Source organism: Eulemur rufifrons, chromosome 3, assembly GCF_041146395.1.
Source record: "Eulemur rufifrons isolate Redbay chromosome 3, OSU_ERuf_1, whole genome shotgun sequence".
Taxonomy (NCBI): domain Eukaryota; kingdom Metazoa; phylum Chordata; class Mammalia; order Primates; family Lemuridae; genus Eulemur; species Eulemur rufifrons.
This window is the reverse complement of record NC_090985.1, coordinates 45,284,214-45,302,021: the sequence shown is the minus strand read 5'-3', so window position 1 is coordinate 45,302,021 and position 17,808 is coordinate 45,284,214. Positions and strand designations below refer to the sequence as shown.

Here is a 17,808-nt window from a genome sequence, read left to right as displayed (position 1 = left end):
TCTATCATCACAACCGTGGGGCCAGATTTCACAAGTAGCACTGTCACAGCGGCATTCCCGCTTGGAAGCTAAGGCTCGGCATGCTCCTTTCTGAACCTACTCTGATGCTTTGCCTTAGTCTTGCCTTGCCCAACCTTACCTTAACTTCTGCCTTGCACAGTGCTCAGTAGGAAGTAGTGGTTTAGAAAACCTTTGTAAATAATTAAGTCACCATATTATGGATGGACAAATTGAAATACAGAACATAAAACTTGATTGGTGTCATAAAACAAATCAATACTTCCAAATGCAATTTGGCATTTGTCTCTCCCTGCAGAGATGGGAAGTTGGTGACTTATGTTATTTCTGTAAAAATGTCCAAAGAAAGAGGGTAGAAAGAGGGTCACAGGGACAGGGAAGAGATAATACTGGAGTAGCAGGGGGAAGGGAGGAAGAAAGCGGGTAGGGAGGAAGGAGGAAAGGGAGAAAGAGGTTCATTCCTGCCGAAAAACCTTACTACAGTGGCTCTGAATCATGGACCTGCAACACACCTGGAGCCATTTATAAAATTCTTTCAAGAAACGCTCGTCTACTACATGCCACGCCAGCCAGTGATTCATGAGCTCTAGGCAGCAGTGGAAACCAAGAGGGTAATGGCCACAGCTGTCAGGCTCCAGATGCTCTGGGGCCTGGCCCTGCCACTTTTGTCCCAGCGTCTGTGTGGAGGAACGCTGTGAACTGGGCCTGTCACCACCGTTCACCCTGGCTTGTTTCCAGTCGTACCAGCTGCATCTGGCCTGGAAGATGGTTGTAGCTGGCGGCCCGTGCTCCCCACGAGGCTGGGTGCTGGGCTGCGGCCAGGCTGCGCGAGTTGGACCTCCACCCGGCACGCTCCAACCGCATCTGCCTGTCTCCCCGGCACCCGCAGGGAAGCTTCGTGTGTCCCCGCGCACCGAATCCTCCTGGGAACCGGCATCTTTCTGTCGTCAACAGATAAGATGGAATGAAAACCACGCAGATGAAAAGTCATGTCGTTTATTAATAATTTCTTTTTTTTTTCTTCTATAAATTGGAAGGAAAAAGTCTTTGGTGACACTCTCTATAAAACAATCTATCTTAGATGGCAAAACCCAGACATAAAGTTACACAGGTCCGTGAAGTAAATCAAGATCTATGGCTTTGTATTTTCTCACACGCTCTCTCACACACACACCCTTGAGGGCTTAATTACGCTAAGTCATTAATAGTCTATAACAAATGGGGAAAACACTTCAGAAAAAGACCTGTGGTAACACTGCAAAAACATTGGCAACATATTAGAAAACTCTGTCCCAAATGTACATTGTATACAAAATAAGGTATACTTTTCTTTTTTTTTTTTTGCTTTACAATTTGCCACCTAAAATAGTTCCAGTTTTTGATGTCTTTCTTTCTACCTCTCAACATATCCTATACATATTTTTTTTCTCTCAAAATAAGTATACAAGGTTCATTACATGGTAACCAGGTCATTTGCATGGCCCTAATTTTAGTACGAATTACAACCAAAAGGAAAGGGATGTATTTCTATAGAACAGAAAACTACTGCAGAAATCAAATGGCCCGAGGCCAAAAAGCAGAGTGACTGGAAGGCTAACTTGACTTGGTTTTAAACAAGGGTGAGACCATGCTATTGTGAGGGCTTAGTTTTCTCAATGATTGCTTTCCCCACCTGTATATTTATTGGGCTGTGGAAGTTCCAATTTGGGGCAGTTCATCTAGGCTCCTGATATGGAATGTATTGGAATTCTAGATTAGTGGCAACTATAGTCCCTGCTAAGTAAAACTCATGGAAACAAAAGCCTTTGATTTTTGGAAAGGGCAAAAAAGCGAGAGATGGTTTCTGAGAGTTATCTTCACTACTGTGTTGATGTTATAAATAGCAGGTTTTCTATCCAGAGCTTCTGGACAGCAGTACTGAATTGATGGGAGAGACTACTTTCTTAGGGTACTTGCTCCCTTTTTATTTTCATAGACTTAAAGTTAAGGAATAATCTAATCTCTACATGCTGAAGTTCTAATACTGAGCATGACGAGTTTAGCACAGTCTTATATTAATGCTGATTCACCAAGAACTCAGAACAACTTTGTTTGCATCAAACATTCTTGAGAAAATGAGGCCGGCAGTGAAAGAACTGTCTTGGTTAAATCTGGGCAATAATTGACAAAACCAGCCGAAAGGTTCTTGTCCATAGATGCTATAAATGGAAAGTAGGTAAATGAATTCAGCAACTGGGATCCTGATGGACTGGCTGAATGTTGATTACATTAACTATTAGAAGGCAGGGACATTTTTATTTGTGAGTTTATAAAAATAAAACTGGTACTTTTTAAAAATTGGAGCTCTGAGAGACCCAGGGGAACATAAGTCACTTCCGTACCTGGGAAGTTTGCCTTGGCTTTTTGCGTCCATAATTCAGCCTTATTCAGTTAAGGTTCTCATTCAGATTCCAACCCGGTGAGGCTGCCTTCTCCCTGCTCCTGCCCCTTAAATGGGTTTGATTAAAATTTCATTTGTTCTTAAATAAAGTGCCCTGTTTTTGTTTGTTGGTTTGTTTTTTAAACAGTATATATCTCTATTCACATCCATTCATCTCACCCCTGATTAAAGTTCAGCAACCTTTATGAAAGGCCACTGGCATAGTATTCCTTCAAGTCACCAGGTATTTGAGAACCACCAAAAATAAAGGCTAACATAGCCTACTGTAATGAAAAACAAAAATCATTCCAAAAGGGAAATTGAAGGAAGCAACCAGAATTGATCCTTCTTTGAGCACCATTTGTAACAAGAAGAAATTAAACTGTAATGCACATAAGATTCCGGTTACAAGATCTCCCTTTTATTCTGAAGCATCCTATCTGGAAAGTGTGCTGATATGTCCAGGTAGGCCCACCCAGCTATGTTATCTTCTGTGATATGATTGGTGATTATTTCATGGATTTTTCTCAACAGTCTTAATTTTGGTCCATTTTGCTAGCTTCCGCAAAGGTGCTATGTCTAATGCACATGTAAGCTTTGATACTTATAAGTCTTTTCATATAAATACATAGCAGCTTTAAAAAAATTATTTGTAAGATCATAGGTCCTAATGTGGAGCTGGAAAAAGGTATTGTGTGGAAATCACAAGTGGCTGAGTCCTCTATGGAGTTTCTGCATGTAATCCATTACGTGGCTGGCACTGCACACTCTGCCCTTGGAGTCTTACCAACTCAGCACGTGTTGGCCCACTTAAGGACCCCTGGTTCTCAGTCAAGTTGGCTAGGAGATAACTGCTGACATCCTATCGAGATGGCTACAATTTGTCAAAGTGCAATGCAATACAACTCTTTCTTAAGTGAATTAAAATTACATCTTACTTTTGGGCCTCTCTGATTTGCTAAGCATTGTTCAATTCCCAGCTGTATACTCCAAATGAGAATAGAATACACCAGCTAGCATCCCAAAGAGATTTACTCAGAGAATCACATAACATGAAACTGTGGAGAGTTAAAGTGGATGAAAAGTGTGTCAGATCCTGTTCTTACTTATAATTACCATCTTTTTTTCACACAACACTCATTGTTTGTGGAATATATGTGCCCTGTGATCTTGCTGACAAGGTAAATCTGGCAAAGCAGGTCCCTGAATCTACACATGTGACTGACTGGTACAATTAGGGATACTGCTTTATGAGCCAAGATGACAATGTTAAGTTTCCAGTTGGCTTGGGGGTCATTGAGCAAAATACTGCATTTATTTTTATAAAGGAGAAAGATACAAGAATTTGCCAATCCTGAAAAAAATCAGTTTAAATACAAATTTGTAAAGGCTAAATGAATATGGATTAATTGCTACCCCTTTAACTTGCTAAGAACTGCAGCTTAAATGGCATGAAGCCTATTAGTCTGGGTATTTTATAGAAAGACACCCAAGTGCAAGTACCATGGACCTAAGAATTATTTTTCAAGTCCATAAGAGATAATCACATAGGGGAAAATGTCACATGTTCGAGAGTGGACTAAGAAAGGGTCAAATTGGATGAGAGAGGTATTTAAGGAGCTATTTTGAGTCAGAAGGCTGCAGAGAGAAGCCCCTGTAAGTGAACTCACTGTCTCTGCACCATGGCCTCTGGATACCCAGCTTTGATGCTAGGTAGCCTGTTGTGTCTCCTCTCTGGACCTCTGTGAACACTTTCACTGCTATTTACAGCGCCCTCCCCATGCTATCACTGCAAGTCCTGCTTCTCTCCCAGATGTCTACAAAGAAAAGATGAGCTAAAGTCCACTGGACTTATGGTTTCTACTGGCCTAAGCTAGCTCCTTGAAGTTATTAGAACATAATTCTGAGATGGACTTTTCTTCTAAAACAAAACTGAAAGTACACTGAAAAAACAAAACAAACAAACAAAAAAACCTGGAAATAAAAAATACAAAATGTTGAGAGTTTGCGGGGGGGGGGGGGGGGGGACCCTAAAGTGCTAATTAGTAATTCTGCATAATCAGTGGTAAAATCCAATAATGTCTTTCTCTTCCCTGTTTTCTGTTGCCTCTTCCAAGTGAAGAAAAGCATTTAATATCAGAAGTTTCCATCTTTTATAACAGAGTTAAAGGATATTTGTTTTTAAGTTTGTTCTTCTAATTTCACAATAATCATAAGCTCAAGATAGATAGCATTTGCAGGGATAGAAATGTTCTTTTTTAACAAGAAGCACAACTAAACCTCTCTACTGATTTAAAAGTTAAAAGTAAATAAAACAGTATTCACATTTGTTTCTGATTATTTTGTTTGCCAGATTCTTGCTCAAAACGTTTGACTAAAAATGATATTAGGGTCCCAATAATGAGGCACACCCTCAGTTACTTCACAGAAATCTTCTTGTTCAATGGTGTGAATTTATATATTATTACTTCTTTCTCAACAGGGAAGCTTCCAAAACTTGAGGTTTTCACAACGTTAGAGCTTACCTTGTAAATAATCTATTCTTCCCCATATACTCATTCTTTCTTGGCTTCTAAACCAAAGCCTTTGCCCAGTGCTAACCAGATTTATGTCAATGGTTGAATCTATAATCTAGCCCATACCCCCTACAAGCATTGGGTTATTGTTGTGGGTCTATATTTCCATCTCACTAACATGCTGGTAGGTTATTTGGATTTTTTTTTGTGCAAACTGAACATTTCTTAATTATACTAGTGTTTTCTTGGTACTAACTCCCCCCACCCCCCAATGAAAAACGATTATCATACGTATCTATCTCAAACAAAGAGTTTTCAATTAGAACTGCCTACCTGAAGTCATAATACTTTCTGTCATGCAGCGACATTTTAGAGATAAAAGTTCAAGTGGATTTGAAAATTCAAAGTGGAAAACAATTTGCACTGGCAAAGTCGAATCACGAACTTGTCCTAACTTATGCTCAGTTATTTCTTGACACCGGGCAGAGTGACCTACTGTGTTTTCCATGAAGTCTGAGCATTTGTAACTGCAGGAAACCCCGCGTGACCAATGTCTGCGGGAAGAGGAGTAGCAGCTTTGAAATAGTCACAACCAACACAATTTTGATTAAAGAAAGAACTCTGGTTTTTAATAGTTTTGATCATTAAAAAAGTTTAAACCTGCATAGCAATCATTTCAAAAATAATTATTTAATGTTCCATAATTAAACTGTACACAACCCTAGTCTTGGGACACAGAAGCCAGTGAGGTGAGTTTGGAGCAGTCCGGTGCAGTCCCCGGAGCCAGGAGTCGAGCTCTCATTGGCCTGTTTTTGCTTTTTGTCATTCTGTTTATGTAAGTTTATTTGGATGCTTGGCACGGTCTGGCTCTGCTGATGAGTGGATCTGCACCGGGAAGAGAGCGCAGCTGGGCCCCAGTCCTTCCTTGCTTCCCCTCCCCCACGCGCCCGATTCCTCAAAGTCGCTCGATGTCTCGGTATTTCTTCCTCAGAATAGAGACCTGGTCTTTAAAGAGGACGGGGTCGAGCCTCATCTGAGAGTGGATCAGCGGCATGTAGCCAAACCAGCTGGCAAACGTATTCATGCAGCTCTGTCGCTGGGCAAAGTGGTCAGGGTCAGCCCAGCGGGAAGCCCGAGAAGTCTGGGGAAAAAGAGAAAGACAAGGAGGGCGATGAGAGACGTGTGAGATGAGAGGGGAACACGGCAGAAAACGGAGTCAGGCAAACGGGCGAGCAGAGCGGTAGAGCCTGGGGTCTGGCCTGGCCACCCAGCCGCTTCTTCCCTGTGCCTGGTGAAAATACGAGCACCGATCCCAGGTTCAGCCTTGCCTGGCCTGAAGGTTTTCCCAAGGAATGCTAAGCTCCTCAATGTTAACAACACACCCACGCACAGAGATCCATGTTGACTAATTCTCTGAAACTTCTGAATTGACTAATTTTCTGGTCTGTCAGTGACTTACCGATGGAACCTCAACTACTGTGGCCACTAAATATAAGACATCTCTTTGCACTTGGGACCGAATACTATGACTAACAATGTATTTATGATTTCAAAGATAGTTTTCTAAATCCTTCTTGTTTACTTAGTTGATTTGGAGATATCAATAAGCAACTTTCAGAAGTCTGTATTTCCATCTATCCAGCTCTTCCTCCCATCTACTATCTCTCTACTTTGATAAAGGTCCCACGGAATCCTTTGTTAAAAAGCCACATGCATAATGGAAGAAGAACAAAATAGCACCTTTTGCACTTCATTCCAGGCTAGCGTCATGCAGCTTCTAAAAATCTGTTTTCCCTTCTATAAACTTACTCCCCTGAAATGACTTCATGAAGGATGCAAAGAGGGATTCGGTGGTAAATACAGCATGTTTCTGTATGACTGACTATACACTAAAATCTCAAAATTCTGTTTTCTCTTAACCCAAGAACGGTATTTCCTCTCCACTAAAATGCCCAAAGGTTACTTTTAAAAGGGCAATCAGCCCTGTAAAGAGTTGTTGCTCACCCAGAATAGAGAGAAGATTAATTTTGGGTAAGTAGAAAAGATGGCTACCATCTCTGTGTTGCCTCTAAAGTTGGTTAAATATTTTTAGACCATGTAAAAGATTGGCATTGATTTAAAGAAAGCCTTAAATGACTTGAGTGCTGAAATTTAAATATTAATAGAGTGACTAAGCATACTGTCTTTAAATCTATGTTTTTATGAAACAAGGAAAAGACGAGCTGCCCAATTATGGGGGGAAGACACAAACCCATTTATGTCAATAGGCAACTCTTTAAAGACGTGCACGTGTGTGTTCAATGTGTTTGTGTCCTCACACACTGTTAAAAAAATACTTTCATGGGAAGATACATTTTAGCGTGAGAATCACTCAGAGTCACTTTAAAATCACAAGTGTCAACATGCTTGAAAATAACATTGAAGATAAATACAAATGTCAAGTTACCTCTGAGCGGCAGAATAATAGACAAAACACCATTTGTAAAGTGTTTTCATGAAGCTCATTTGAACCTCGCCACAATCTGGTGAAGACTCTACCCAGGTAATGACATCCCCATTTCATAGATGAGGAAACAGGTTCAAGGGAGTTAGAGTTAATTGTTCAAGGCTAAAAAGGGGCAGAACTCAGGCTCCATTTCTTACCAGTTATGCTAGGATAACTACTTGGTGAATCAGAGAGAGGTCTCAAATTAAGTTGCATGGTTGAGTTCATATCAGACTAGACAGTCCCAAAGGTACCTCATTTTGTTCCTAAATTGATATGGGTTTGCAGAAACTTTCTGATTGGCCCACTCACTCCCAATGGGCCCCACATCCAGGCAAAAGTACTCACATATGTATATAAAATACCGTTAGAGCTTAAGCTCATTCCTGCTCACCAATTAAAAAAAAGTTCAGTTGAATCATTCAAATATCTTTTTTGCCTCTAGATTTTAACATTTATTCTGTGTCAACCAACACACATTAGAAAAGATGTCTTTCCTGTGTAATAAGAGCCTAATCCCATAGCAAGACAGCCACTTACTTTACTAGTCACGCAAACATTCGGTAAACTAATGTGTATAAATGGGAAGAAGGGACAAATACAGAACCTGGGCATATCTAGTTATACCTAAGGTTAAATTTGATTTGTCCCAAAAGATGCATAAAATTACTAGAAATGTTGGTTTGGTAGAATTAGACAAATCTATGAAAAGGGCACAAAACCAACCCCCCCAAAATCGTGTGTTATTAGAGTTCAGCATTTAATGAGCATATAACCTCAGGAAAGTTAAAGAACTAACTCTCCAAGCAAACAATATTATAGGAATGTTATGTCATTAAATGGGATAATATACAGTCATGTCCCACATAACAACATTTTGGTCAACAACAGACTGCGTATACGATGGTGGTCCCATATGATTATACTACTGTATTTTTACTGTACCTTTTCTGTGTCTAGATAAGTTTAGATACACAAATACTTACCCGTGTGTTACAGTTGCCTACAGTATTTAGTACAGTAACATGCCATACAGGTTTGTAACCTAAGAACAACAGGCTATACTAGATAGCCCAAGTGCATAGGCTGTACCACCTAGGTTGTGCAAGTACACTGTAGGATGTTCCCACACAACAACAAAATCACCTAACGATGCATTTCTCAGAACACATCCCCATCGTTAAGTGACGTATGCCTGTAAATAAAAATGTCTGGGCATATAACAGATAACACATCTTGCTTAAATTTGAATAGCCTTTCAGCTTCAAAGATTAAAATCCTTGCAAATTTTCTTGCCTGTTTTTTCAGTAGAGGGAAATGGAATGTTCTACCAGACTCTTTGCTCACTAGGGATAGCTCTTTTGTCATAACCAATACCTAGAACAGTGCCTGATAACCTGTACATTCTCAGGAAATACTGAATGACTAAATTATTATGAACTCAAAATCCTATAAATTTTTTGCCCTGACTAAATTTAGTGAATGAAAAACCATCAGTTGTGTTAACATGAGGCCTAGCTCAGTTTTCCCTTGCAAATGCTAGATCTGTATATGATTTCCAACATCTGTTACAACAAGGTACATGGAAACCCCTAAACAATTGAACTGATGTAACCCTGTTAATGCATATTCATTCAGGTTGACTTCGATCCTGTTGAATGCTCCATGATTTAACTTGGGTAGATCTAATGGTCTTAAGGTTTTTGGTTTCTTACATACAGTATTGGCTCTCCCCAAGTTGAATAAAGGTAGATGAACTTCAGCATATCCAGATGGCCTGATACCAAGACCCTGGGGTACAGAAGAACAAACAGGCAGTGGAATGAACAGAGCCTAGGTTTAAACTCCCAGTTCTGTCTCTAACTTACTAGAGACTTGTGGCAATATGCTTAAATTCTTTGGGTCTTAGTTTTCTTATTTATAAAAGAGAAAGTTGGATTATCGTTCCTTGAAACCATCTTTAGTACTAAAATTTTATGACTGATACAATTTTTACTTTACTTTTTATAAAAGCTTTCCTACATATTATCTCAACCCTGTGAGGCAGATTTCATCATTGCCACTTTAAAGATGAGCCAGCTGAGTTTCAGAAGGTAACCAATTTGCCCACAGCTTATAAATGTTACTTCTAGAACTGAAAACTGAGTATGATGACTCCTGGTATGTCACCATGATGCATAATCAACTTAAGGGCAACCACCAGAAGGCTGTGTTGGAGTACTGTTCGATAGTCATTAAATAAGGTACCTACAATAAACTTACATAAATTCTTTGTAGACCTTTAACTCTGCTATAGCCTGAATGTTTGTGTCCCCCCAAATTTTTATGCTGAAACTTAATACTCAATGTGATGCTTTTGCAGGTGAGGCCTCTGGGAGGTGATCAGGTCAAGAGTCCGAAAGAATGGGATTAGTGCTCTTATGCAAGGGACCCCAGAGTACTCTCTTGCCCTTCTTCCCACCGTGTGAGAACACAACAATCAGAGGCTGCCTATGAATTAGGATAAGGACCCTTGCCAGGCACCAAATCTGCCCGTGCCTTGATCTTGGACTTCCCAGCCCCTAGAACTATGAAAAATAAATGCTTGCTATTTAAGGCACCCTGTCTATGGTATTTTTGTTATAGCAGTCTGAAGACACTAAGACAAACTCTGAAGACATGTCTTTCTTGTGTCACCTTATAGGTTATATGAGAGCTTTATTTTCTTGGCGTAAAGATACCCTTGACCTGTGTCTGCCTAATTATCTGTGTGCCAAGCACACATCTTTTCAGAGCTTTTAGCTGTGGTTTATTTCTGATATCTCCTCATTATGCTTCCAGGTGGAGTACCTGGAGGAACACAAGTCCTCACTACCTTGGGCTAAAACACCAGTGAGTGAAACAAGGAAAGAGAGTTCTCTTACACTTACCTGTCCCATCATTGTCTCCTTATACTGCTTCTTCTGGGTCACTTTGATTGGAGGCAATTTTGTCACAGCAGACACCAGAAAATTCATGAGAATGTCCTCACAATTGGCCAATTGGTCCACCATGTTCTTCAGGCTGGCTGGCAGGTAATGGGAGTACAGGTAGTGATAATATCTGTAAAAACCAAAGATTGGTTTCACACGAGGCCATCTTTACATAATGACACAAAACGTACAGCCATTCTTTGAATCCCTGAACATGTTATGAATGGTGGTGATGAGGATGATGACAATGATAGCCCTCACTTACATGGTACCTGCTATATGCCAATTACTGTTCTAAGGTGTTTTACAAGAAATGCCTCATATAATCTTCATAAGGAACCTACAAGGTAGGTATGATCCACATTTCACAGATGAGGAAATAAAGCACAGAGGTAAACACAGATGCAGATATTGCTTGCTCAATCTAACTTTAATATCAGACTGGTCAGTTATAAAGAGAAAGTGAATACTTAGATGGCAAGAAAAGTTACACATGATGTATGTATCAAAAAGCTGCTTTATAATTTTAATTGTTGGCTTAATTAGAACTATATTGAATACTATCCCTTGACTCTGAGTCCAACAACATATTGTTCTATATTTGTGCCCTATAAGCCATATATATCTCAACTCTGTTAGAGTAAAATCTGAATTAATCTGGTGGTAAATCATTATAGAGAACCCATAATTAATTTGAATTATTTCTCAAATTATTATTTTTTCCTATGTATATACATATAGCAGCATATCATTATAGGAAAATCATTTGAATGAATCAGATTCTCTGTGTGGTGGTGGCAGGAGGAAGGGGAACACGATGAATTTTCTAGATGTGAAATCTCAAGATCAAGATTCAGTCAGCCTAAATTTTTATGTCTTGGACATTTCCAACCCTATCCCTGAGACTCTAAGATTTTCTATTCTTTACTAAAAAAGACTAAGGTAAGGTTGGGTGTTTACTACAACAGGAAAGTGGGGGTTTCATTAGTGACTGAAGGGAAACATCAGCTATCTACACTCACTAGTCTGGTAATCTTACTCCAGTCCTCTGGTTTTAAAGACCAAATATATGCAAACAACTGCCAAATTTATATCTTCATCCCTGACCTTTCTCAACATATGCTTTTGAGTGTCTTAACATGCCCAAGACTGAGCTCCTGTATTTTCCCTAATATTTATTTACATCTTTAGCTTTCCCCATCTCTGTTGATGGCTATTCTATCCTTCTAGTTCTTCACATCAAAAAACTTGGAGTCATCAAACTCTACATCCAAACTGTCAGGACATGATGCTGGAGTATCTTCAAAATACAGCCCCAATCTGATCACTGGTCTGATCGCTACTTTCCACCCACATCTGCTCGCTTCCTGGTCCCAGGCTCCATCATCTCTTGCCTAGATGATGTCAGTCACCTCCTAATAGATCTCCCTGCTTCAACTCTGGCCCCTTATAGCCTCTTCTCAATACAGTATCCAGAGTAGATGCTTAAAACATAAGCCTGATGTCTCTGTCTGTTCCGGTTCAAACCATTCCCTGGCTCCCCACATCACTTAGAGGAAAAGTCACGTCCTCATGATGGACAACAAGGTCCTCGATCTGGGCTCCTGGACCTCTGTGACCTGCTCTCACCCACTCTACCCAGTCACAGATTCACCATCAGGACATTCATTCTAGCTGTTGCCTGTGCCAGAGCACTCTGGCTGCAGACATGCTCTTGGCTACCTTCCTGTCCTCCCTTTCTCTGCTCACATCTCACCAGGTCAATGAGGATCACCCTGACCACCCTGCAACCTGCCCCATCTCCACCTTCAGCACTCCTTATCCTTTATTCTTCTCTACTGTGTCTTTTTGCTATATTATACACCTCCTTAACACAATATGCAATTCCTATGTATATTGTACCTCCCTTTGTTAGAATATAAGACCTGAACTGGCAAGGAATTTTTTCTGTTTTATTCAATGGTGAATCCCAAGCACCTAGAATAGTGACTGCAGGCGCTCAATTAACTATTGACTTTTGTTGTAATTCTAAATATTCAGTTGCCTAATATGCCCTGAGTGTATCTTCACACTTCAGACTAAACTGAAAATGTTACTCTACCATAATTTCTGGAAAGGCGATAAGCCTAACGGTTTCACTGGTTTCAAAAAGACACGTGTGCCGTATTAGCGAAACTTAATCAGGGATACAGACTAATTTTCATGTTGTTAATAAGATTTGGCCCAAGTTCCTATTTACGTTGCAGACAGAAAATAACATAAAGAGCTCTATGACATCGGCAAGAGAGATGTCCAACTTCCTCACTTGTGGTAAATAGCAGCTCCTGTCAACACCATGGAGTAGTCATTCGTCCACTTGGATGTGTACCCCCACCGCTCCTTAGAGTTATCCCAGAAGTGGCTGCGCGCAGGGTACCCCACGATCCTCTCGGGGAAGCTCTGCCACACGGTGAAGGCAAAATCCACCTGCACGCAGAACACAAGCCAAACAAGCAATCAGCAGTGTTAACAAATGTCAACAAAACATTATCTTCCCCCTGCTAATTCATAACGCAAAACCCCGGGTCTGTGGCGAAACATTAATTCTATGTATTCATCAGCAAATTAAACTGACTGCTTGACATTTTGCCCCATAATTATGCACATTTTAATGTTTTCTGTTCAAGAAACTTCAGATTAGTGTGGAAATGAAAGGAAAAAAAATTGCTGATATGTCCTTTAGAAATCCAGTCTGTTCAATCTAAAAAACAAGTCAAAAAGCAGTTGCCTCCCCCCGCAAAGTGCACGTGACTATTGATTCACACGATGCACCAACACATCTGTTTTATCAACGAGAGCAGATTTCCTATGTATATTCAGAGAACGAATATACCGCACAGATCATAACCAGCATATATCAAAGCCAAAGTGACTAAAATAAAAGCATCCTCTGAAGAGCAAGAGAAACGACTTTTTTTTTTTTTTTTTTAAGCACAAGTTCTAACAGGAATACAGAGCAGATATTATAAAGCAAAAATAATTCAGGCCTCTCAGGTATGAAGATACACAGTGTAAGGGAAATCTAGAAAAAAGCATCCACGGTGAAAATCACTAAGAATAAGTGGGGACAAGGCCAAGTGAAGCCGCAGCATTATTTTAAAGGAAATGCAGCTAAATGACTTTCTAGTACTTACAATAACCCAAAGCAGGTACTTCTGAACCTGCTATACGCTAGCATTGATAGCTAGCAGATAGTCTCTTTTTAAATGTGTAAGCTCACTTCTAACTTTCTAGGATCATTTGATGAATGACAAAGATAAATAGAAAATAAAAATAATAAAAAGTAGTAACAGCAAACAATCATACAATGCTCATAATCATGTAATGCTTATAATGTGACAGGCACAGTTACAGATGCTCATACATTTTAACTCATTTCATCCTCAGGATAACCCTGTGAGGTAGGTACTTTCATATTCTTCAATTTACAGAAAGGGAAACTAAGATAGATTCGGGTTTAGTAATTTGTGTGAGCTAATCAGTGGCAGAGAGCCAAGATGTGAGCTCAGGCAATCTGGTTTCAAGTTTGGTGTCCACTGTATCACAGCCTCTCTTTTGGCTCTGTTGCTACAGTGTTGAAAGCAATTTCTCTCGCATACAGGTTACAACCCACCCTGCAACCTTTGTCCTGTGTCTTCTTGATAAGCACTGCAAAAGGGAATTTCATTTATTCTGCAAATATTTTGAGTCCTGGCACTATGACGGCAGCTGGGGGTCCTGAGGGATGCTTCTAAGTCCAGGTCCCACCCTCTCAGAGGTTCATAAGCAGATAACTGTTCATGGTAGCCAAGAGGTGAAAACAACCCAAATTCTATCAACTAATCAATAGCTTGATATATTCACATAATGAAATATTCTTCAGCTATAAAAAGGAATAAAGTACTGATACATGCTAGAACATGTATGAGCCTCAAAAACATTATGCTAAGTGAAAGAAATCAGATACAAAAGGCCATATACCATATGATTCCATGTATATGAAATTTCCAGAATACGCAAATCCATAAAGACAGAAAGATTGACGGTTGCCAAAGGCTGGTCAGAGGCTACTTAATGGGTACCTTTAAAAGGGTTTTCTTAATGAAATTAAGGGTTCTTTTAACAAAAATGTTTTGGAAGATGCCAGTGGTGATAACTACACAATACTGTGAATGCAATAAATGCCACTGAATTATACATTTTAAAATGGTTAATTTTATGTTACGTGAATTTTGCCTCAATAAAATAAAAAGATGGAGCAAGTAAGCCTAGACGAATATTTCCCAAGCTTTCTATCATACTCCAATACCATATATTCAATTACTTATTCAATATTTTTCTTTAAATTGACTATTTTTTTTTACTTTAGCCTCATCCTAGGTAAAAAAGTCAGTGAAATCCTAGGTGTATTGCTGGCTATATTATTTTCTAACAAACAGTAAAATAAAAACATAACTGTTAAATGAAATATGCTTTGCAATGAGCCATTTAATATTATCTTCTGTACACAAACCATCTCCTGGCAACACTGGCCTGGGTGACATTTAAAGATCCTTTTATCTCCAAATTCTTTAGGCTTCATTAGAAGTTACTATTTTTACAAACAGCCATAAATTCAAATTTTTATGAAAATCCAATATGGTGTCAACTTGACGGCACCACCATGAGGTGACCAGATTAAAGACAATTCCTGGGCGTTTCTGGATGAGATCAACATTTGAATGGGTGGGCAGAGTAAAGCCTTCCCCAACGTGGATGTGTCTCATCCAATCAGCTGAGGGCCTGAATAGAACAAAAAGTTGGAGGAAGGAGGAACTCACTCTTTTTGTCTTCCTCTTTGCCTGCTGAGCTAGGATATCAGCCTTCTCCTGCCCTTAAACTGGGATTTACACCATTGGCTCCCCTGCTTCTCAGGCCTTTGGACTCTGACTAGAATCACACCATTGCCTTTCCCGTGTCTCCAGCTTGCAGATGGCAAATGTGGGACTTCTCAGCCTCCAGGATCTTGTGCACCAATTCCAATAAATTTCTCCCTCCATTTCTCTCTCTCTCCCTCATATATACACATGTACACACACACACTCACACACATGTACATCCTATTGGTTCTGTTTCTCTAGAAAACCCTAATACACCGCCCTATCCTAAGATAAGAAAGACTTGGAGGGGGGAAAGCAGGGTGGTGGAATATACATTGAGAAAGCTTGGCAGGGAGCAGGCATCTCCAAGTTAAAAGACAGCTAGGGATGGGCAGCATTTGCCAGGAAATTGAAATTAGGTCGTGGTAACCTACACATCGTCACTGGTGGTCAATACTAATGGTGCCAGCTGATGCGACAGTGTATTACACAGCCTGTTGTCAAAGGAACGGCCTGGCTGTCAGCACTCTTTGTGGCTTTCCATTATTCTTCGAAAAGGAAACACACGCGCTGGCAACTACTACAGAACCCAATGGGGTGTTTTCATCACTTGAGTTTCTTGCTACCTCAGAGCTGTTTCAAGTCATTTCAAAGGAACTCAAAAGTAAATTCAGATAAAACTACGTAGGATTCTTCTGATAGCTCCGCTTTCACGCAGATCATTAACACATCAAAGAAGGCAAAGGTCAGCTTATGGCCTATTCTCTTAAAAACCAACATCTGTTTTCTTTTGAGGATTTGCAGCAATCCAGATAAATGTAAATAACTATAAACCAACTATAATACCCTTTATAGGATGCTGTTTAAAAATCTATCCTTAATGCTACAGAGAGACATTTAAACAAGCCAAGATTCCTTAGAGAGGGGGAAAAAGAAAAACGCACCAACATCTATTCACCTAAAAAAAAGAAAAGAGAAATCCTTGCCCACAACCATTTTAGGCAACACAACCTCTCCACTGATCAGGCAAAAGCAAACCAGACTGCCAGCCTCTTAAATTTACATATCATTTTCAACCCATGTTGACTTCTAATTACTTCACATACAACACATGTTCCTCCCAGCATGCACTGAGTGGTTGGAATTGCTATTCTTTGAAAAGAAATTCACCAGCATGAGGATGCATCACAGCAGCTGAAAGTTATTGCACCATGGGAGAGGGGAAAACAAATCCTAGAGTGAGACTAATTGCTTTGTGCCCGGGGGAGGATACAAGATGAATCAATACTTCAGGTCATAGGATAATGATTTATGTATATGCTGTAGTTGTCTTGACCATTTGTTGCACAATGACAATGGGCTACTTTTCCTGTGTTTGCCCTCTAAGATCCACTGCCCACTCTTCCTGCCCTGCTCTGTGCCCTGGGATGATGGAACCCTGTGGACTGTACCACTTGGTCTTCCTTGCTGGCTGGTGGTCCGGTTAGATCAGGTCAATGGGTGTCACCAGCAAGACAATGGAAGCAGGAAGAAGAGAGGTCAGTGTATATCCTCGCTGTTCCCTGTCTGCTTTGGCACCACAGTTCTGGCAGAAACCGTGTCTTCCCTGATCATAGCACTTGAAAGGGATGGGCAGCATATGGCAGAAAACTGAAATTGGGTCATGATAACCTACATGTCGTCAGTGGAGGTCAATACTAATGGCACCAACCTATGGGACGGTATATGATGCTGCCTTCCTTTCCTCTGTGCCATCTCTCAGGGCCTTTGGAAGCACAATTCCCTTTTCCCACTCCTTCAGGCCTAGGGGAGGAGCTGCTTCCAGCCCCAGGTGCCTCACCATCTTTTGTGGGGCCCTTTAGCCCCACTCATACCTCCCTCAAATCCTAAGCCCCTTCATCTGAATCATCTGGTTTGAATTCTGTTTGCTGCAGGACTCAGATGGATATAGGCAGAAACTGTGTAACCAAAGCACTTGGCATGGAGACCAGAACAAAGAAATCTCTCAATACATACTTGTTGAATTAATGTGTTCCTATGATGCCAGCTTCCCTTGCAGGAAGCAGCAGAAAAATGCAAGCTGGAGCATCCCGTACTCTGAATTCCATAGCTGTGTTTCCCTTTGAACATTAAGCTTGCCTTCTCCCCAACAGTCCCTTCTCCTCCTGCCGCCATGCACACGACACAATGGGCTGTGTGTCCACCTTTAATCCCCACACCATGCATCCCCCAGCCATTTATTCAACAAGTATTTATAGAGCTTTGGCTGCACAGAAAGCATTTTATCAAGGTGAGACCCAGGACATTCTGTCCTGGGATTATTTAGTCTGCCCTTGCACATAACGTCTGTGTCACTCCATCCAGTGGGCATTGAAAGCATCAGTGGAATTTCAAGAAAGACACTGAGTTCGCTGGCCTAGGTCAATGCCAAGTCCCGGCTCTGCGGGCAGCAGACCATTAGAACAAGACTGGTGTCCAGGAAAGTGCTGGCTGGTAAGTACAAATGTTTAAATGGAAAGGAAAATGATTATGAACAAAAAGG

The 17,808-nt window shown here is 40.5% G+C and overlaps 1 protein-coding gene across 1 annotated transcript in view; it reads right to left on the bottom strand.

Annotated features, from left to right (window-relative positions):
* Positions 1-5,585: 5,585 nt before the first annotated feature.
* The window catches only part of EXT1 (exostosin glycosyltransferase 1), a 272,500-nt gene continuing 260,277 nt past the window's right edge, over positions 5,586-17,808 (bottom strand). The window contains exons 9-11 of the mRNA XM_069466057.1: positions 12,695-12,855; positions 10,348-10,519; positions 5,586-6,094 (exon numbers count right to left, since the gene is read on the bottom strand). Coding sequence (XP_069322158.1) covers positions 5,909-6,094; positions 10,348-10,519; positions 12,695-12,855 — 519 coding nt within the window. The 3' untranslated portion in view covers positions 5,586-5,908. The remainder of the gene's footprint in view (positions 6,095-10,347; positions 10,520-12,694; positions 12,856-17,808) is intronic.